This window comes from Oncorhynchus mykiss, chromosome 17 (assembly GCF_013265735.2).
Source record: "Oncorhynchus mykiss isolate Arlee chromosome 17, USDA_OmykA_1.1, whole genome shotgun sequence".
NCBI classification, from domain to species: domain Eukaryota; kingdom Metazoa; phylum Chordata; class Actinopteri; order Salmoniformes; family Salmonidae; genus Oncorhynchus; species Oncorhynchus mykiss.
Window position 1 is genome coordinate 54828063 of NC_048581.1, and position 21710 is coordinate 54849772.

The 21710-nt window shown below is 47.1% G+C and overlaps 1 protein-coding gene across 5 annotated transcripts in view; it reads left to right on the top strand.

Moving 5' to 3' along the window:
* Window positions 1-21710, top strand: part of kiaa1328 (KIAA1328 ortholog) — a 40244-nt gene that overhangs the window by 2523 nt on the left and 16011 nt on the right. For all 5 annotated transcript variants that reach the window (XM_021568890.2, XM_021568891.2, XM_036950179.1 and 2 more), the window contains 7 exons: window positions 598-698; window positions 832-947; window positions 6396-6535; window positions 7393-8069; window positions 10697-10783; window positions 10919-11028; window positions 11159-11279. In XM_021568890.2, coding sequence (XP_021424565.2) covers window positions 610-698; window positions 832-947; window positions 6396-6535; window positions 7393-8069; window positions 10697-10783; window positions 10919-11028; window positions 11159-11279 — 1340 coding nt within the window. In that variant the 5' untranslated portion in view covers window positions 598-609. The remainder of the gene's footprint in view (window positions 1-597; window positions 699-831; window positions 948-6395; window positions 6536-7392; window positions 8070-10696; window positions 10784-10918; window positions 11029-11158; window positions 11280-21710) is intronic.

Sequence of the window (21710 nt, forward strand, 5' to 3'; positions counted from 1 at the left end):
AGCATTAGTCATCACTTCAGAGAATGCATTTCCACTGCTCCAGAGTCCAATGGCGGCGAGCTTTACACCACTCCAGCCGACGCTTCGCATCGCGCATGGTGATTTTAGGCTTGTGTGTGGCTGCTTGGCCATGGAAACTCATTTCATGAAGCTCCCGACGAACAGTTCTTGTGCTGATGTTGCTTCCAGAGGCAGTTTGGAACTTGGTAGTGAGTGTTGCAACCAAGGACAGACAGGAGACTCAGAAATCTTGGCGGTCCCTTTCTATGAGCTTGTGAGGTCTACCACTTCGCTGCTGAGCCGTTGTTGCTCCTAGATGTTTCCACTTCACAATAACAGCACTTACAGTTGACGGGGCAGCTCTAGCAGGGCAGAAATGGGACAAACTGACTTGTTGGAAAGGTGGAATCCAATGACGGTGCCACGTTGAAAGTCACTGAGCTCTTCCGTATGTGCCATTCTACTGCCAATGTTCGTCTATGGAGATTGCATGGCTGTCTGATCGGTTTTATACACCTGTCAGCAACGGGTGGGACTGAAATAGCTGAATCCACTAATTTGAATGGGTGTCCACATACTTCTGCATATTTTGTTCAGGCGATCTCTGAGATGACCCAGGCTACGAACAGGACCTCTCTGAAGGACCTCTGTCCCCAGGATAAGCGGCGCATCGCCAACCTCATCCAGGAGCTGGCCAGGTAACCGCTCATCCAACATAAGTGTCTGTATTTGGCAGGGATTTGGGATTTTTAGGTGTGTGGATTTTCTCAAGAATTATGTTAATGTACACAGTCTGCTATAATCCCTGACCCTCCATCTCTTCTTACCTAGAGTGAGTGAAGAGAAGGAGTCGTCGGTACAGAGGCTGAGGGACGAACAGGAGACCTTTGAGCGCAAAATCCTACAGCTTGAGCAGCAGAACCAGCTCATTGTACAGGAGAGAGAGAGTATCCTTTTCCCCATGGACGCACACGGATATACACACACACACACACACACACACACATCAAGGGCGTCTCTTAATGACATTGTCAGCCCTGTGGTGTCATTGTCTGTCTGAAGTATCCTCAACCCCCGTCCTTGAGGCCTGCCGTGCCTGCTGATGTTTTCTTGCTTTCCCGGACTTGTATCAGTCAATGATTTATAAGACAGCCATGAGTGGGCAGTAGGTAGGCTAGTGGTTAGAGAGTTGGACTAGTAACCGAAAGGTTGCAAGATCGAATCCCCGAGGTGACAAGGTAAAAATCTGTCGTTCTGCCCACGAACAAGGCACTGTACCTAGGCCGTCATTGAAAATAATAATGTTCTTAACTGACTTGCCTAATTAAATAAAGGTAAAAAAAAAAACACTGCAGCCCTACTATGCCACTGAAGAATTTAAGGCTCTTCCTGTATTCTGGCAGCAGGGGGCAGCATTGCCTAGGGCTTGATATCACCACTGCCAACCTCAGTGTCTGCCAGATACTCCATGAGCGTTATAACATTCCCCCCTGCTTTTTCACGATTTTGCTTCTTGGCCACATCTTGACATTTAATATGACATTTGCACTCTGTCTGAGATCACTGTGGATTATGTTGTTTGAAACCATTACCGTCTATGACGTTTTACCTTGTGGGACTGTGGCATTTGCTCTTGTCTCATGTTTTGGTAATCATGCACTGAATTTTGTCATATCTTACCTTTTTCCTGACCTGTCAAAGGCTTTCAGATGCAACGCTACCAGTTAATTCTAAACAAGCTAACTGTCTCTTGGCATGACCTGGCAACATTCCTGTAATTCCAGCAGCATCCCAGAATTACTCTGTTTCCTCCCCTTTTGCATCCCACCCCACCTGTCGTCCTCCTTAACGATTCCGCTCAGGTCAAACCGACGTGGGTAGAGCCGTCAATTTAGGGGGGGGGGGAAACACAGCGAAATATGAAGAGTAATCGTTGGCTGGTAAATTGCACAATTGGCAGCGGAGCTGGGAAATTAGGAAAGCACAACTCAATTAAAGGCACTTAGGCTGCGAGACCTGGCATTTATACTAAACTTCCAAACTCCATTAAAATGGAATTTGAGCTGGAAAAACTCTGATTAAAGCACCTCGATGGGATAACCAGTCTGTTAAAGCGCACACACAGTCGTAAAGAGACTTCTGAGACATAGGGTTCTGGACTGATCTTTTTAAGGTTAAGGAGACACCAAAGGCAAACGGGCTAAAGGGAGACTTGTAAAGTCTAATTCCATTACACCCTCTGCCTCACCTTCAGTCTTATCTACCAAGAGCCAGGTTATCAAGGGGAGGATGTATATCTCTCTGTCTAAAGACCTGAGATGAGAGAAAAGCAATTCTTGTTGAAATGTTGTCTGTCAGGACGATTTTGAAGCTCAAGTGCTGAATGAAATCTACGATTTGAATAAGGTTGTCTTTGGTTGTTTCCCCTTGGCATGTTGTTTTGGGGAGGTTAAAAACTAAATGTCATTTCTGAGTCTGTGCTCCACATATCACATCATTTTTTTTCATCAACCTTGGAAGTTAGTCAGCGACTTTTATACCCCTGCTGTGGTTGAAATATTAAGTGACACTACCCTCCTCCCTTAGGCAATGGATAACGGGCTAAACTTTGAGTTGACTTTGTTCTTATTGTATTTATATTAGACCTTTAATACCATCAAAAGACAGTCAACTTTGAGCTATAGCGTTTGATGCAGCTATTTATTTGGTTGGTTGCTTGTAAACCGATTTGTCCTCGCCAGGAACATAAAGTTATGCTAACTGTCCCCTTCCATCAATTCTTCATCACCAGGCCCTACACACATACACACACACACACTGAAAGAGAGAGACTGCTTACACACTCATTCACACACCCAGTCGATTTGGCACAGAGCTCATAAGGCAGGTTTTAAAATATTCCTTTCCTGCGCAAATTTGTTTCACCTTAAGGTGGATTTCATTATTTCATTTGTGCACAGCCTGACAGGGTGAGTGAATCATTTTGACAGGCACTGTCTGAAGCCTCGATTGCAAACTCTTGATTTTGTATATTTTTGGTTTAAGGAGCGTAGAAATTGAAGCTTTGATTGAAGAGGGCGTGCGTTCTGATTGGCTCATGGCCAAGACTCAAAGAAGCGGTTTTACTGTTTTCGGTGTGTGAAGAGATCCTTATCAATTGCACTTCAGTCGCCCCTAGATTACCAGGCGTTGAGCGTCAGGGCTGCTTTGACCCATCAACCTATTTAATGATAGTGTGTTTACGCTCCCACACTCTAGCCAGGTTAGGTGGTTGTGATGACTTTTGGTTGGAGCATGATGCTTGCAATACCAGATTTGTGTGGGTTACTTTGACATGGTCACGTGCATTAGGCTCCTTTTGAATAAAAGGAATCTGATGATAACCCAGAGGATATTATACTACCAACATTAAAGGGATAGTTCACCCAAATTACAAAAGTATGCTTTAGTTTTTTTTTAGCAGTCTATGGACAAGGTATGACAGCAATCCATGCTTTGGTTTAGTTTCCAAATGCTAATGTTTTAGTATTTATGGCACGAATCCCATTCAAGTCATGGGACCGATATTAGTATTTTTCGCGCTTCATGTTCAAATCGTCTATACGTGACTTGAGCTTCACGGGTAAACTTTCGAATGATTTGGACATGATGAAAATCTAATATCGGTCTCATGACTTGAATGGGATTTGTGCCACAAATGCTCAAACATTTGGAAACAGTGCCAGGGAAACTAAACTAAAACATTGATTACTGTCATACTTTTTCCATGGACTGCTTGCATGTTTAAGGAAACCAATGTGGCATTTTTTATTTATTTTCTGACCTATCCCCATAATCCATTGACATGGAAATTGCCCCTGAAGTGTTTGGTCGATTCTGTCAAATTTTGTCATGACTGAATTCCGTCATCAAATTATATTAGTCAAATGTGCCTAATACAACCGGTGTAGATCTGAAATGCTTACTTACAAGCCCTTAACCAACAATGCAGTTTTATGAAAAATAAGAGTCAAGAAAAATATTTACTAAATAAACTAAAGTAAAAAATAAGAGCAACATCGGTACAGAGTCAATGTGCGGGGGTACCTGTTAGCCGTGCCCGAGCGAACAGTCTGACTATGGTGGCTGGAGTCTATGGCAATTTTTAGGGCCTTTGACACCACTTGGTATAGAGGTCCTGGATGGCTGGAAGCTTGACCCGAGTGATATACTGGGCCGTACGCACTACCCTCTGTAGCGCCTTGCAGTCCGTAGAGTGTTTAGTGTTTATGAAAGAAGCCTTTCTCTTCCCATGCTCCGTTTCATTTCCCAGGCTTGGTTGAACTCATCCGACACCAAAGTGTTTTCTCCTAGCGTATCTTCATCTTCATTATGGCTTCACTTTGAAAACTTTTAATTTGCTCCCAAATCGAGGACTTTTAAAAGGTGATGTGTTGAGAAAGTCATCAGCCTGGGGCTATTGCCCATCCATAAAAGGATATGGCCTGCAGCAGGGAGGTTTATGGGTATTGGTTGGTAGGAGTGTGTTTGGGACTGTGTGTACCCATCTTGAGGGGTGACTAGAGGTGGTAATGTGTTATTGTTGGTGGAATGCAAATTCTCTGTGGGTCTACCTACAGTGCATTCGGAAAGTATTCAGACCCCTTGACTTTTCCCACATTTTGTTACGTTACAGCCTTATTCTAAAATGGATGTAATTTTGTTAATTTTTTTAAAATCCTCATCAATCTACACACTACCCCATAAATACAAAGCAAAAACAGGTTTTCTGAAATGTTTGCACATTAATAACAGAATAGAAATACCTTTATTAACATAAGTCTTCAGACCCTTTGCTAAGAGATTTGAGATTGAGCTCCGCTGCATCCTGTTTCCATGGATCATCCTTGATGTTTCTACAACTTCATTGGAGTCCACCTTCGGCAAATTAAATTGATTGGACATGATTTCGAAAGGCACACACCTGTCTATATAAGGTCCCACAGTTGACAGTGCAAAAACCCAGCCGTGAGGTAAAAGGAATTGTCCGTAGAGCTCCAAGACAGGATTGTGTCGGGGCACAGATCTGGGGAAGGGTACCAAAAAATGTCTGCAGCATTGAAGGTCCCCAAGAACACAGTGGCCTCCATCATTCTTAAATGGAAGAAGTTTGGTACCACCAAAACTCTTCCTAGAGCTGGCACCTGGCCAGACTAAGCAGTCCGGGGAGAAGGGCCTTGGTCAGGGAGGTGACCAAGAACCCAATGTTCACTCTGATAGAGCTCCAGAGTTTGTCTGTGGGGATGTGAGAGAATTCCAGAAGGACAACCATCTCTGCAGCACTCCACCAATCAGGCCTTTATGGTAGAGTGTCTAGAAGGAAGCCACTCCTCAGTAAAAGTCACATGACAACCCGCTTGGCATTTGCCAAAAGGCACCTAAAGGACTCTGACCATGAGAAACAATATTCTCTGGTCTGATGAAACCAAGATTGAACTCTTTGGCCTGAATGCCAAGCGTTATGTCTGGAGGAAACCTTGAACCATCCCTACGGTGAAGCATGGTGGTGGCAGCATCATGCTGTGGGGATGTTTTTCCATAGCACGGACTGTGACACTAGTCAGGATAGATGAACTGAGCAATGTAAAAAGAGATCCTTGATGAAAACCTGCTCCAGAGCGCTCAGGACCTCAGACTGGGGTGAAGGTTCACCTTCCAACAGGAAAACGACCCTCTGCACACAGCCCAGACAAGGCATGAGTGGCTTCGGCACAAGTCTCTGAATGTGCTTGAATGGACCAGCAAAAATTTCTCGACCTGGTTTTTGCTTTGTCATTATAGGGTATTGTGTGTAGATTGAGGGAAGAAAACGATTTAATCAATTGTGGAATAAGGTTCTAACGTATTTGAAAAGTCAAGGGGTCTGAATGCTTTCCAATGCATTGTGTATGTGATGCTTTGTTAATAATGTAGGGGTTGCAATGGAAGTATGTATCTACCTCACTCAGAGCCCGGTTGTGTGTACGAGCGGTGCTGTCATTAGCAGGCCCCTCATGCTCAGCATTGGTTTTGCTACAGATGAGCTCTCTTGTCTGGCATTCAGCCTGGCATCCAGATCTGGCATCACTGCCCAGCTCTGCTCAGCCTGGCCCGACCCAGATGGAGAAATCTGGAAAGCTCTACCCGCCCAACATTTTTATCATGCTCTTTCTTTTCAGTTTTTCTTTTTCAACATCTTGAGTTGAAACTCACTGTTGTCTTTCACTTTGCTGGCTTAATGATGGGGTGGTGGGTGGGATGTTATTTTGGGCTTATGTTATGTGACATGTCTGCAAAATGTAAATAAAAATGTATTACAAGAAAGGAAGAAAAATGGAGACTAAAATGACCCTTAACCCCAGCCCCCTGTGGCCCAGGCCTACAGCAGCAGTATCGGGAGTGTCAGGAGCTGCTTGGGCTCTACCAGCAGTACCTCTCTCAGCAGCAGGAGAAACTCAACCAGTCCATTGCCCAGCTCAGCCACGCCCGCAGCTCCCACTATAACTCCCAAAGCAAGGTACTCACTGTGTGTGTGTGTGTGTGAACGCCTGCAACATGTGTAATACAAGATTGTGATACAGATGCGCATCTGAGAGATGGCGAAAGTGTGAAAGAGCATATTTGTGTGTGTGCACCCGTCACCTTCCCTAGTGAGCCATCTCCAAACAACAGTGCTGTTCACCATCAAACGCAATACCCCCAACTGGGAGAGATGCACATACACACTCACATTTTCTTTTCGAAGGACCTGTCCTAAGACCTAGACAGCACATCAAATGTCACGACAGCTAAGGAAAAGTCCACTATGACCGCGTACAGTAGCACAAACCATTTCTCAAGGTAATCACTTAGACAACTTCGTCATCCTCCGTGGCCTACGGTGGGGCTGAGTAATGCGTGTTTGCGTGCTCTGTGACCGCACACTGGATTAGTCAGTCGCTCTCTTGTCTTGCTGAAGGTGGGCACTTTTCTCTTCTCTACTCTAAGGGTTTATCTTTTTCGCTTCAGAGACCTTGGTTTCCCTGTGCTCAGCACTTTTTTTCCCCCCAGAATCTCTTGCCCAAACCAAATTGAAGTGAAAGATTCCATACCTCTTACTTCTGCGTTGTTGAGTATATCTTGGCTTAACCATTGCTCTCTCACAGTAAAGTTAAAACAGGTAAAGGAAGGAGTGACCCCTTACTCTTAAACACTTGTAGAGATTGGAGACGAATACATGACAAGTTTCAGATTTTATTAATTCCTACATACTGTAGCAGTTAATACAGGCTGAAATCCAGGTGCATAAGATTAAATGGTAACATTGAATAATATATTGACAATAGATACAAATAGAAAGGTATATTTGACTGGGTGGCTCTCTTGTCTCCACAGGCCCCCAGCAGTGAGGGAGCCTCCACCAAGCTTAGCAGGGGAGAGAGGGCCACCGCCTTGGACGGCTCCTACCTAGACCTGCCCACTCTTGGAGGAACGGGGACAAACAGAGGAGGAAGAGAGCGAAATGGTGGAGGAAGAGGAGCGGGAGGAAGAGTCCCATCCCTGAGTCCTGCCTCTCTCTCGGACGACCTTCACTCAGACACCCCCCCTCCCTATTCCTCCAGCGACCAATCCCAGGGACCAATGAAACCACGGGGCTGCCGAGGAGGGGCCCATAGTGAGCTTCGTCTAGCGTCCCAACGCAGCAGACAGGAAAGTCTGGTCAACGGGAGGTTCCCCCATAGGGGGGCCACAGAAGCCCCTCTACTGGGCAACACCAGCCCGCTGCTCCACAACGGCCCTGGTGAACTACTCAAAGACAGCAGAGGTCTACTTGGACCTGGAGGGTTACTACCCGGAGAAGACCCATCGGGGGAGGGAGTAGAGGCAGAGGGGGCCCTCACAGCACCCCTCCTGGGCCCAGAGGACTGGGAGGAGAGGAGGCACCAGCTGTTCCTGCAGAAGCTGCAGCTGGAGGTGGAGAGAGAGCGGCTGCAGGCACGGCTGGCCCAGCAGGAGGAGCGTCTGATCAGACAGAACCAGCATCTCCGACACACACGCCTAGACTACAGCAGGTATTAAATTGAATTACATTTTATACTGAACAAAAATATTAATTAACATGCAACAATTTCAAAGATTAAAAAGGCCCTAATCAATGGATTTCACATGACTGGGAATACAGATATGTGTCTGCAACAATCTCAGATGCCCCCCCCATTTGCCCCATGCAGTGCGACACATCTCCTTCGCATACAGTTGATCAGGCTGTTGATTGTGGAATGTTGTCCCACTCCTCTTTAATAGCTGTGCGAAATTGTTGGATATTAGTGGGAACTGGAGCACGCTGTCGTATGCGTCGATCCAGAGCATCCCAAACAATGCTCAATGGGTGACATGTCTGAGAATGCAGGCCATGGAAGAACTGGGAAATTTTCAGCTTCCAGGAATTGTGTATGGGGCTGTGCATTAACATGCTGAAACATGAGGTGATGGTGGTGGATGAATGGCACTACGATGGGCCTCAGGATCTCGTCACGGCATGTCTGTGCATTCAAATTGTCATCGATAAAATGCAATGGTGTTGGTTGTCCGTAGCTTATGCTTGCCCATACAATAACCTCACCGCCACCATGGGGCACTGTGTTCACAACGACATCTACAAACTGCTCGACCCACACAACGCCATGCAGATGATTTGTGGTTGTGAGGCCGGTTTGACCTACTGCCAAATTTTCTAAAATGACGTTGGTAGAGAAATGAACATTTTATATTATCTTGGAACAGCTCTGGTGGACATTCCTGCAGTCCCCATGCCAATTACATGTTCCCTCCCTTGTGTTGTGACAAAACTGCACATTTCAGAATGGTCTCCCATTCTGAAATACCTTATTTACCTTAAATTTACCTTATACCTTAAATACCTTATTTACATAAGTATTCAGACCCTTTGCTACGAGACTCGAAATTGAGCTTGGGTGCATCCTGTTTCCATTGATGCTTATGTAAATGTAATATTTCACTTTTATTTTTATAAATTTGCAAAAATGTCTAAACCTGTTTTTTCTTTGTCATTATGGGATATTGTGTGTAGATTGGTGAGGGGGGACAACTATTTAATCCATTGTAGAATAAGGCTGTAATTTGAACAAAATGTGGAAAAAGTCAAGGGGTCTGAATACTTTTCCGAATGCACTGTAGATCATTGATATAGGACCTGCACGTACTGCACACAGCAGGGATCGACTTTCAGGTAAATTTGCCAGTGTCACACCGGGCCAGTGCCAACTCAAAGGTACTGGCCGGAATGGGGAAAAATATATATATATACATGCATACTTGCACAAGATCTGACAGGAATCGAATGATGCATGCATAATTTCAATAGCAGGTGATTTTTTATCTTTCATTTGCGGGCTGAGCAAGAAGCCTATACAGGGTTCATACAGGCAATGGCAAGTCAAATTCAAGGACTTTTTCAAGCATTTAATTGTAATTATTAAGGCCCTACAATGTATATTTAATTGTTGTAATATCTATAGAACCCCCCCCCCCACTTCAAGAATTATTTTTTTAAAGGCCTACCAAATGGCATTATGCATTGACATTCACATTATTTTGACATTCTAAAATATGTCAGAATAACGTGGGCATTGCCTGACTAAATAGACATGCTCTCGACACAAACACACTAATGGAGTCTGTGCATTTGGTAAACAGTCAGTCTTGCCATTTGAGATGTTGAAGAGTTACTGAGAGGTTATTATCATATTTTAAAACGAGAAAGCGACCAAAAATCGGGTTCCCTTTGTAATGGAACGCTTTGAATGGAAAACCAAGTTGAAGTCAAACATTGGAAGTTGTTTTGCCAATAATAACCGGGACATGGTTGTCCCGCAACAGAAGCGTCAGGAAACAAAATAATGGTCTTACATCTCATAAAAACTGATCAGAAATGAAATCGCAGATCATTTATTTTGGGGCAGTAGAACTTGGAAATCGGCTAGCATAACGTCAAAGACTTCAAGGACCAAAGAGCCTAAAGGTAAGCTATTCCATGATGATTGACTTGCACATTGCAAATATTCGACTAAGACTTAACTTTTTAAATACCTGGTTTGCATACCCATTCTTACCTTAGTATTTACTGGTAGATATCATAACTTGGAACATGTCTTACTGCTTTCCTACCCCTACCGCTGTCAGTCTTCGCTCCACCGAGAACGATGTTTGACAGTTGCGTTCTCTCTCTGCCCAACAGATTATCTATAGGATATATATAAATATGCGTGTAGCGCGCGTATGATGATTAATCACACCTTCGAGAATCCTTCCGTTTTTAAATTATATTTTAAAAAAAATCAGTTATGTTGCCTAGTGTTATTAAAATATTTTTGATGGTGGTGATCGACTGGGCCAGAAGATTTCCAAAACCTCCCCAGTATGCCGAGACAGACGGGGGCATTCCCGTGCTGTACTTGCCTCTTTAGAAAGTTGGTTTTGTTTTTGGTCAATTGGACATTATGTTAATAAATCATAATGATATTTAACATTTAAAAAAAAAAGCTAATTGTGAACCGAAAAACGAACGTGATCAGGTGAAAACGTTTCACTGCCACAAGTCAAACGGTGCAGTATTGAAGCCTGGTCAAACACGATGTGAACAATATTTGGGGCCTGTACTTAATGTTGTGTCTTACAGGTTCCAGCGAGCCACTTTAGATGAACTCAGCCACTCCATGTCCAGAAATGGGACCGATCCTTTACCCAACAGCCGTGCACTACTCAGGTAAAGCCTTGGAACCACCTCACTCAATCTCTCACACACTCTTTCCTCTCCATCTCTCGCTCTCTGAGTAACTGGCATTTTTGTATCTAGTAATCCAACCATTAGCTTACAAAGCTTGACTCTGTGTCTCTGCAGTGAGATGAGAGGGTGTGACGATGCAGAGGACTTGGCAGCGGAGCAAGAAGTACCTCCAATCAAAGACAATACTGCACACATCCCCCTGCAAAACTCCATACACTCCCCTGGTAGGTTGTGTGCATTTGTGTGTGACAGCTCTGTATCCATTGGCTGCCAGTTAGCCATCCCTGCTTCATAGTCTCCTTCATTAGGGTTCTGAAGTCCATTATTTTATTTTTTTTTGTCCTCCTTATGCAGAGCCCTGTCATAACAAGTCCAGGAGGGATATAGCCACCTCTCCTGTGGTGCCCCAGAGCATTCTCAAAGCCACCCCAGCACCGGTGATGTCCCCCACTCTACCTAGGACCCCCCACGCTAGGTAAGCCACTGAATTTGGTGTCCCAATCACAACACTGTTGTATCCCTTACACCATTGCTGTTTCCCAATTGACTGCACTGTACTATACCGCAACACCGCATCATAGCCTTGATCCAAGGATAGCTTAGCCTAGGTCATCATTATTAGCACTTTTTCAAGGTCAAAATAAAGTGTGTTGTCAATTTTCTTTGGGCTGTGATGACATGAATACGCTATTGTCCAACGTAGTGTACGCATGTCCAGGAAGTTGCAGGTGCTGGGTACAGATCCCTGTCCACTGAGTGCTCCTGCTGGGTTGAAACGTTGCACAAAAAACATCGGGAGCATTCATTAGTGTGTGAATATTTGTATTTTATTAATGATCCCCGTTATCTGTATCGATTTATTTCATATGGTTAAATGTAGTCTTAATTAAGCATTGAGCACTGAATAAACAAAGCGTTGTTAAAAGCTGTGCTGTATTTTCATCAAATAACATTTTGTGGGTGTAGCGAAATGCTTGTGGTGTGTTTTCTACCATATCTAGAAAAATTTAGATTAGGAAAAATACTATTTTCATGAACAGGTCAGGCAGGGTGGAAGAGCAATGCAACATGTCGTCGAACGGGTGTGGAAAGAAAATAAAAAGAGGGAGGAAAGAAGGGACTGGGGAGCATGCGGCTGAGGTGGGCCTGGTCGGCACTGGGACTTGGCTTGGCGTTTGATGGGCTAAATGAAGCTTTCTCCCGGGCTAGCGGCAAGGCTGACAGGAGTCAAGCTGCGTTCCATTAGTTGTCCTAGCAGGGACCCAGCAGCAGGTGTAATTGAACAGACTTCTGTGGGGATGCACAGTCTCTGTCTCTGAGAGAGAGAGAGAGGGGGGGGGGGGGGATTGAGAGAGAGAGGGGGGGGGATTGAGAGAGAGAGGGGGGGGGATTGAGAGAGAGAGAGAGGGGGGTAGTATTGAGGGAGGATTGAGAATTGAGAGGGGGGAGCCTTGGGGGAGGGGGAGCCTTGGGGGAGGGGGAGCCTTGGGGGAGGGGGAGCCTTGGGGGAGGGGGAGCCTTGGGGGAGGGGGAGCCTTGAGAGAGGGGGAGGGGAGCCTTGAGAGAGGGGGAGGGGAGCCTTGAGAGAGGGGGAGGGGAGCCTTGAGAGAGGGGGAGGGGAGCCTTGAGAGAGGGGGAGGGGAGCCTTGAGAGAGGGGGAGGGGAGCCTTGAGAGAGGGGGAGGGGAGCCTTGAGAGAGGGGGAGGGGAGCCTTGAGAGAGGGGGAGGGGAGCCTTGAGAGAGGGGGAGGGGAGCCTTGAGAGAGGGGGAGGGGAGCCTTGAGAGAGGGGGAGGGGAGCCTTGAGAGAGGGGGAGGGGAGCCTTGAGAGAGGGGGAGGGGAGCCTTGAGAGAGGGGGAGGGGAGCCTTGAGAGAGGGGGAGGGGAGCCTTGAGAGAGGGGGGAGGGGAGCCTTGAGAGAGGGAGGCGGGAACCTTGAGAGAGGGAGGCGGGAGCCTTGAGAGAGGGAGGCGGGAGCCTTGAGAGAGGGAGGCGGGAGCCTTGAGAGAGGGAGGCGGGAGCCTTGAGAGAGGGAGGCGGGAGCCTTGAGAGAGGGAGGCGGGAGCCTTGAGAGAGGGAGGCGGGAGCCTTGAGAGAGGGAGGCGGGAGCCTTGAGAGAGGGAGGCGGGAGCCTTGAGAGAGGGAGGCGGGAGCCTTGAGAGAGGGAGGCGGGAGCCTTGAGAGAGGGGGAGGGGAGCCTTGAGAGAGGGGGAGGGGAGCCTTGAGAGAGGGGGAGGGGAGCCTTGAGAGAGGGGGAGGGGAGCCTTGAGAGAGGGGGAGGGGAGCCTTGAGAGAGGGGGGAGGGGAGCCTTGAGAGAGGGAGGCGGGAGCCTTGAGAGAGGGAGGCGGGAACCTTGAGAGAGGGAGGCGGGAGCCTTGAGAGAGGGAGGCGGGAGCCTTGAGAGAGGGAGGCGGGAGCCTTGAGAGAGGGAGGCGGGAGCCTTGAGAGAGGGAGGCGGGAGCCTTGAGAGAGGGAGGCGGGAGCCTTGAGAGAGGGAGGCGGGAGCCTTGAGAGAGGGAGGCGGGAGCCTTGAGAGAGAGGGAGGCGGGAGCCTTGAGAGAGAGGGAGGCGGGAGCCTTGAGAGAGGGGGAGGGGAGCCTTGAGAGAGGGGGAGGGGAGCCTTGAGAGAGGGGGAGGGGAGCCTTGAGAGAGGGGGAGGTGAGCCTTGAGAGAGGGGGGAGGGGAGCCTTGAGAGAGGGAGGCGGGAGCCTTGAGAGAGGGAGGCGGGAGCCTTGAGAGAGGGAGGCGGGAGCCTTGAGAGAGGGAGGCGGGAGCCTTGAGAGAGGGAGGCGGGAGCCTTGAGAGAGGGAGGCGGGAGCCTTGAGAGAGGGAGGCGGGAGCCTTGAGAGAGGGAGGCGGGAGCCTTGAGAGAGGGAGGCGGGAGCCTTGAGAGAGGGAGGCGGGAGCCTTGCGAGAGGGAGGCGGGAGCCTTGCGAGAGGGAGGCGGGAGCCTTGCGAGAGGGAGGCGGGAGCCTTGCGAGAGGGAGGCGGGAGCCTTGCGAGAGGGAGGCGGGAGCCTTGCGAGAGGGAGGCGGGAGCCTTGCGAGAGGGAGGCGGGAGCCTTGCGAGAGGGAGGCGGGAGCCTTGCGAGAGGGAGGCGGGAGCCTTGCGAGAGGGAGGCGGGAGCCTTGCGAGAGGGAGGCGGGAGCCTTGCGAGAGGGAGGCGGGAGCCTTGCGAGAGGGAGGCGGGAGCCTTGCGAGAGGGAGGCGGGAGCCTTGCGAGAGGGAGGCGGGAGCCTTGCGAGAGAGAGAGGGAGGCGGGAGCCTTGCGAGAGAGAGAGGGAGGCGGGAGCCTTGCGAGAGAGAGAGGGAGGCGGGAGCCTTGCGAGAGAGAGAGGGAGGCGGGAGCCTTGCGAGAGAGAGAGGGAGGCGGGAGCCTTGCGAGAGAGAGAGGGAGGCGGGAGCCTTGCGAGAGAGAGAGGGAGCCTTGCGAGAGAGAGAGGGAGCCTTGCGAGAGAGAGAGGGAGGAGGGAGCCTTGCGAGAGAGAGAGGGAGGCGGGAGCCTTGCGAGAGAGAGAGGGAGGCGGGAGCCTTGCGAGAGAGAGAGGGAGGCGGGAGCCTTGCGAGAGAGAGAGGGAGCCTTGCGAGAGAGAGAGGGAGCCTTGCGAGAGAGAGAGGGAGCCTTGCGAGAGAGAGAGGGAGGCGGGAGCCTTGCGAGAGAGAGAGGGAGGCGGGAGCCTTGCGAGAGAGAGAGGGAGGCGGGAGCCTTGCGAGAGAGAGAGGGAGCCTTGCGAGAGAGAGAGGGAGCCTTGCGAGAGAGAGAGGGAGCCTTGCGAGAGAGAGAGGGAGGCGGGAGCCTTGAGAGAGGGAGGCGGGAGCCTTGAGAGAGGGAGGCGGGAGCCTTGAGAGAGAGAGAGGGAGGCGGGAGCCTTGCGAGAGAGAGAGGGAGGCGGGAGCCTTGCGAGAGAGAGAGGGAGGCGGGAGCCTTGCGAGAGAGAGAGGGAGGCGGGAGCCTTGCGAGAGAGAGAGGGAGGCGGGAGCCTTGCGAGAGAGAGAGGGAGGCGGGAGCCTTGCGAGAGAGAGAGGGAGGCGGGAGCCTTGCGAGAGAGAGAGGGAGGCGGGAGGCTTGCGAGAGAGAGAGAGGGAGGCGGGAGGCTTGCGAGAGAGAGAGAGGGAGGCGGGAGGCTTGCGAGAGAGAGAGAGGGAGGCGGGAGGCTTGCGAGAGAGAGAGAGGGAGGCGGGAGGCTTGCGAGAGAGAGAGAGGGAGGCGGGAGGCTTGCGAGAGAGAGAGAGGGAGGCGGGAGGCTTGCGAGAGAGAGAGAGGGAGGCGGGAGGCTTGCGAGAGAGAGAGAGAGGGAGGCGGGAGGCTTGCGAGAGAGAGAGAGAGGGAGGCGGGAGGCTTGCGAGAGAGAGAGAGAGGGAGGCGGGAGGCTTGCGAGAGAGAGAGAGAGGGAGGCGGGAGGCTTGAGAGAGAGAGAGAGGGAGGCGGGAGGCTTGCGAGAGAGAGAGAGGGGGAGTCTTGAGAGAGAGAGAGAGGGGGAGTCTTGAGAGAGAGGGGGAGTCTTGAGAGAGAGGGGGAGTCTTGAGAGAGAGGGGGAGTCTTGAGAGAGAGGGGGAGTCTTGAGAGGGGGAGTCTTGAGAGAGAGGCTTGAGAGAGAGGGGGAGGCTTGCAAGAGAGAGGGGGAGGCCTCTCTCAAGACTCCCCTCGGAATAGCGAGTGAGTTAGAGATGGAGAGATGGAGGAGGAGGAGGGAGAGATGGAGGAGGGAGAGATGGAGGAGGGAGAGATGGAGGAGGGAGAGATGGAGGAGGAGGGAGAGATGGAGGAGGAGGGAGAGATGGAGGAGGAGGGAGAGATGGAGGGAGAGTTTGGGAGAGGGAAGGAGAGAGAGCATGGAAGAGGGAGGGAGTGCGAGGAAGAGGGAGGGAGGGAGTGTGGGTGGGGGAGAGCATGGAATAGGGAGAGAGCATGGAATAGGTTGAGAGGGAGAGGAGTGAGGAAGAGGGAAAGGAGTAGGGGGAGAGACAGAATTCGTTACGAATGCCTCCCCATCGCTTGTGTGGAAAGGTAATTAATGTGACAGTGTTGTCTTCCCTCGTGTGTGTGTGTGTGTGTGTGTGTGTGGTGTGTTTGTGTGTGTGTGTTGCTTAGCTTGTATGAAATGGTGTGATTTCATTTTTTAAGGGAACATGTTTCCTCCTTTTTTTCCCATTTTATTTCTGTCAAGTGTCTTTCTGTCTGTGCATATGAATATTACAAATTTCTTCAAGTGTGAACTTAAAATGTCCTACTGGGAACATGGTCGTCCATAGCCTAGCAACATGAAGCATCAAGACAGCTTGTCTCTGACTCAGCCAGAAGGAAAGCTCTTCACAATGTTCTGACAAATTGTTTGTACATCTTAAACAATGCAACATGGTCAAAGTAACCACCACCATGCCAATCGAACCAACTCCAGCAGATGGCCATTAAAACCACTAAGGGAAATCATGGATACAGGTAATTAGTAATATGGAGTGGCTGCGGTTTTGGATTTTCTGGAATCCAACATGCTGTTGCTTAAAAAAAAAAATACGTAGATTTCTGCTCATGGGAGGTCCACGAGCCTCCCTCCTGCTTAGTGCTCACTTACTCGTGATGCTACCACTTGTACACAAACCAGCAGTCAATAGCGATGTAATGTTATTTTCCATCATTAACCATGTTTATGTGAGTAAAGTCACACCGTATTTAGAAAAAGTGCTTTTGTGCTTTCGATATGGTGGGATCCTTTTGTGTCTGTAAAATGTATAAGGCAGGATGGGGTGGGTGTGTGTGTGTGGGTGGGTGGTCATCCCACTCTGACTCGGGAAACCATGCAGTTTATTAGGCTACAGGTGCAATACGTTATGATGAGCTTCACAGGGTGTGGAAAGTGCACGGTGATCTTGATGCTCCTTTCCGATAAATATCGAGACTCTTATTCTGATGACGTGATCGATGCTTGACATAATACAAATATTATGGATAAAACGTATCTCAGCATGTAGACTAGCCTACCCGCACTGTATCTGCCAGCTGTTGGCTAAATTGCAGAGAGGCACATTTGCTATTTAACGCAACATTTTGTGACCGTGGAGATCGGTAGAGTTGAAAATGCGATGGAAACACATTGAACTTTAGATGTATTTATTTGACCTCCTTTTTCTCCCCAATTTCGTGTGATCCAATTACGATCTTGTCTCATCGCTGCAACCTCCCAATGGGCTTAACATCCGCCCGCTTAACCCAGCTGCACCAATGTGTCTGAGGAAACACTGTTCAACGGACGACCGAAGTCATCCTGCAGGCGCCAGGCTTGCCACACGTCGCTAGAGCGTGATGTGCCAAGTAAAGCCCCCCCCCAGGCCAAATCCTCCCCGAGCCCGGGCGACGCTGGGCCAATTGTGCTCTGCCCGATGGGACCAGTCACGGCCAGTTGTGACACAGCCTGGGGTTGAACCCAGGTCTGTAGTAAAAGCCTAAAGCAGGGCCTTAGACCACTGCTCCACTCGGGAGGACCTGAACTTTAGATTTATATTAGTTACATTAAAACTTAGTGTATAAAATGTACTTTTATTGTTTTTTTTTTCATATTTGCATGAAAATCTGTCAATTGGATGAACCTACAGTGGCAAAAAGTATGTGAACCCTTTGGAAATACCTTGATTTCTGCATAAATTGGTCATCAAATTTGATCTGATCTTCATTTAGGTCACAACAATAGACAAACACAGTCTGCTTAAAACTAATAACACAAACAATTATACATTTTCATGTCTTTTTTGAACACACTGTAAACATTCACAGTGCAGGGTGGGAAAAGTATGTGAACCCTTGGATAACTGGTTGACCCTCCTTTGGTAGCAATAACCTCAACCAAACGTTTTCTGTAGTTGTGGATCAGACATGCACAACGGTCAGGAGGAATTTTGAACCATTCCTCTTTACAAAACTGTTTCATTTCAGCACTATTTCTTGGGATGTCTGGTGTGAACTGCTCTCTTGAGGTCATGCCACAGCATCGCAATCTGGTTGAGGTCAGGACTCTGACTGGGCCAGTCCGGAAGGTGTATTTTCTTCTGCTGAAGCCCTTCTGTTGTTGATTTACTTCTGTGTTTTGGGTCATTGTCCCGTTGCTTCACCCAACTTCTGTTGAGCTTCAATTGGCAGACAGATAGCCTAACATTCTCCTATAAAATGTCACGATAATCTTGGGAATTCATTTTTCCGTCTATGATAGCAAGCTGTCCAGGCCCTGAGGCAGCAAAGCAGCCCCAAACCATGATGCTCCCTCCACCATACTTTACAGTTGGGATAAGGTTTTGATGTTGGTGTGCTGTGCCTTTTTTTTCTCCACACATAGTGTTGTGTGTTCCTTCCAAACAACTAAACTGTAGTTTCATCTGTCAACAGAATATTTTGCCAATAGTGCTGTCGAATATCCAGGTGCACTTTTGCAAACTTCAGATGTGCAGAAACGTTTTTTGTTTTTTTGGACAGCAGTTGCTTCTTCCGTGGTGTTCTCCCATGAACACAATTCTTGTTTAGTGTTTTACGTATCGTAGACTCGTCAACAGAGATGTTAGCATGTTCCAGAGATTTCTGTAAGTCTTAAGTTGACACTCCCGGATTCTTCTTAACCTCATTGATCATTCTGCATTGTGCTCTTGCAGTCATCTTTGCAGGATGGCCACTCCTAGGAAGAGTAGCAACAGTGCTGAACTTTCTCCATTTATAAACAATTTGTCTTACCGTGGACTGATAAACATCAAGGCTTTTAGAGATAATTTTGTAACCCTTTCCAGCTTTATGCATTCTTAATTTTGGGTCTACTGAGATGTATTTTCTTTGAGTCATGGTTCACATCAGGCAATGCTTCTTATGAATAGTAAACTCAACTCACAATAATTTTTTTTATAGAGCAAGGCATCTCTAACCAACATCTCTGATCTTGTCTCACTGATTGGACTCTAGGTTAGCCTATGGGTTTACATACCTTTTCCAACCTACACTGTAAATGATGTATTCAATATAGACAAGAAAAATAAAATAATTTGTATTAGTTATTTATATATTTGTCTATTGTTGTGACCTAGATGAAGATCAGATCCAATTTATTCAGACATCCAAGTAATTCCAAAGGGTTCACATGCTTTTTCTTGCCACTGTCACTATTGCAAAACAGGAGGCTGACAGCTGGCTGTATGGCGGCATAACTATAAAGATTACATCACACAAAACCCGAATTGTTTTTCCCCAATACAATGTGTAGATTGTGTCTTGCTTGTGCTACCGCAATATCTGTTACAACAGATGAGAAGGTTGTAGCCTTCATATATATCTTTGGAACGTTTGCCAACAAAAAGCTGCGACTTGAACAATGTAAATTATTGCAATAAAAATGCATGTTCGCTAACTGGACAGGCAAACTCGGCCGAGTACTAAACTGTAAACCAATGAAAACGTGTACTGTCTCTGCTGATCATTGTCTGCAATCACATTCTCCATATCTAAGTACTAAATGCAGCTGGTGACAGCTCAAAGCAAATGTATTTATATAGCCCTCTGTATAGCCTTCTGACATCCGCTCATATCTCAAAGTGCTGTACAGAAACCCAGCCTAAAACCCCAAACAGCATTCAATGCAGGTGTAGAAGCTTGAGATCTCCGTCCGACAAACTGCTTTCAGGTAAGGTTTTACATTTATTTGTAATCAACTACTTAGTTATAGAAACGTGATATCGTCGATGCAAGCTGTAAAATGACTCCCAACATAGAATGCAGCAACCTTAATAATGTAGCTAGCTTGCTAACTAGTTACAACAAGTGTTGCTAGCTAGCAGGAGCAGATGGCTTTAATCACTAGCTTGCATGTCATTCCTGGACCAGGAGGGTTTTAGTTATCAGTTTATTCCAATTAATTTACAACTACAAACATCTATAGGACAAGTAGTGTAAAGGAAATATATTAATCAAGGAAGGATTCACTGAGTTTAATTTAAACTGACAAATAAGAAAGGCCACAATATCCCTGTCAATAGTTTGGCTGTCAGGATGTTCATTTTCTAGCACAAGGTACATTCCTTTGCGGTGATTAATTTATTCATTCTTTTCTCTCCCGTTTGTCTCGTGATCTTTTCAGCTGTCCTTTGTCCTGCTCCCAGAGATCAACCTTCATGGGGCGGCAGGTAGCCTAGTTGTTAGTGTTGGGCCAGTAACCAAAAGGTTTTTAAATCAAATCCCCGAGCAGACAAGGTAAAAATCTGCCGTTCTCCCCCGGAACAAGGCAGTTAACCCACTGTTCCTAGGCCATCATTGTAAATAAGAATTTGTTCTTAACTGACTTGCCTAGTTAAATAAAGGTCAAATAAAAACCAAGTGCAATTCAACAAGCGTGAGCTGATTCACTCACCTGTGAGGAGAACCATCCTACTGCAGTTTGGACTAGCCCTGCTGTCTCTATTTAGACATTGGGACCACATGCTGTATGTCTTTGCATGTTGTCTTTCTTTGTGGGTTTTGTCTTACACAGCCTAGTGCATTTTAAAGTTGAAGAACACCAACTACAGATACATGTGCTTGTTTGAGCATGTCGAAGACTAAATTCAATGTATACTGAACAAAAATATAAATGCAACAATTTCAATGAGCTTAGTTCATATAAGGAAATCGGCAATTAAAAATAAATCAATGTCATTAGGACCGACTATGGATTTCACATGAATGGACAGGGGCACAGCCATGGGTGAACCTGGGAGGACATAGGCCCACCAACTTGGGAGCCAGGCCAATCAGAATGAGTTTTTCCCCACAAAAGGGCTTTCTTACAGTCAGAAATACTCCTCAGTTTCATAAGCTGTCCGGGTGGCTAGTCTCAGACAATCTAGCAGGTGAAGAAGCTGGATGTGGAGGTTGTGGGCTGCTGTGGTTACATGAGGTCTGCGGTTATGAGGCCTGTTGGATGTACTACCAAATTCTCTAAAATGGCGGTGGCTTGTGGTAGAGAAATTTACATTAAATTCTCTGGCAACACCTCTGGTGGACATTCCTGCAGTTGGCCAATTGCACACTCCCTCAACTTGACAGATCTGTGGCATTGTGTTGTGACCAAACTGCACATTTTAGAGTGGCCTTTTATTGTCCCCAGCACAAGGTGCACCTGTCTAATGATCATACTGTTTAATCAGCTTCTTGATATGCCACACCTGTGGGGAGAAATGCTCACAGGTGCATATGGAAAATATTTGTATTTTTGTTCAGTATAGAATCAATTTAACAGGTAACAGAAATAACATTATTTTCCAATAGCTTGGTTCTGTTCAGAACTATTATTTTTTTTCATTCCGTTCCACTGTTCCGACCAGCAAAGTAAAGTTTTGAACCGGTTTAAACCGCCCAAAAGTACCGGTTTATATCGTTCCTTTCTGTTCCTTTTTAAACCTCAAATCTTTTTCTTTTTTTAAACATTAAATTACTTAACCAATCAGAAAGCTATGGAGTGGATAAGCAATTTAATCTGTATAGGAAAGTCATTAAGACCAAATTGTATTTTGCCTTAACTGCATGGTTTAATCATAATGAAAGACACACTGCTGCCAGTCACTATGGACAGACCAGTGTAGGAGCGTGAGATGCAACGGTCATTTTGCGGGTGTGGAGAGAGACAGAGGGTGACGGAAGCTTGCCTTGAAGCGCTGGATATCGTATGACATGGATCATCAGAATAAGGCCCACCGAATTATACAGTTAATTTGGAAAGTAATCAGACCCCTTGACTAAACACTTTGTTACATTACAGCCTTAAAATGTATTAAATAAAATAATCCTCAATCTACACACAATACCCCATAATGACAAAGTTAATTTTTTATTTTTTTTTGTGCACATTATTATAAAGAATTAAACATTATTTTCATATGTATTCAGACCCTTTGCTATGAGACTT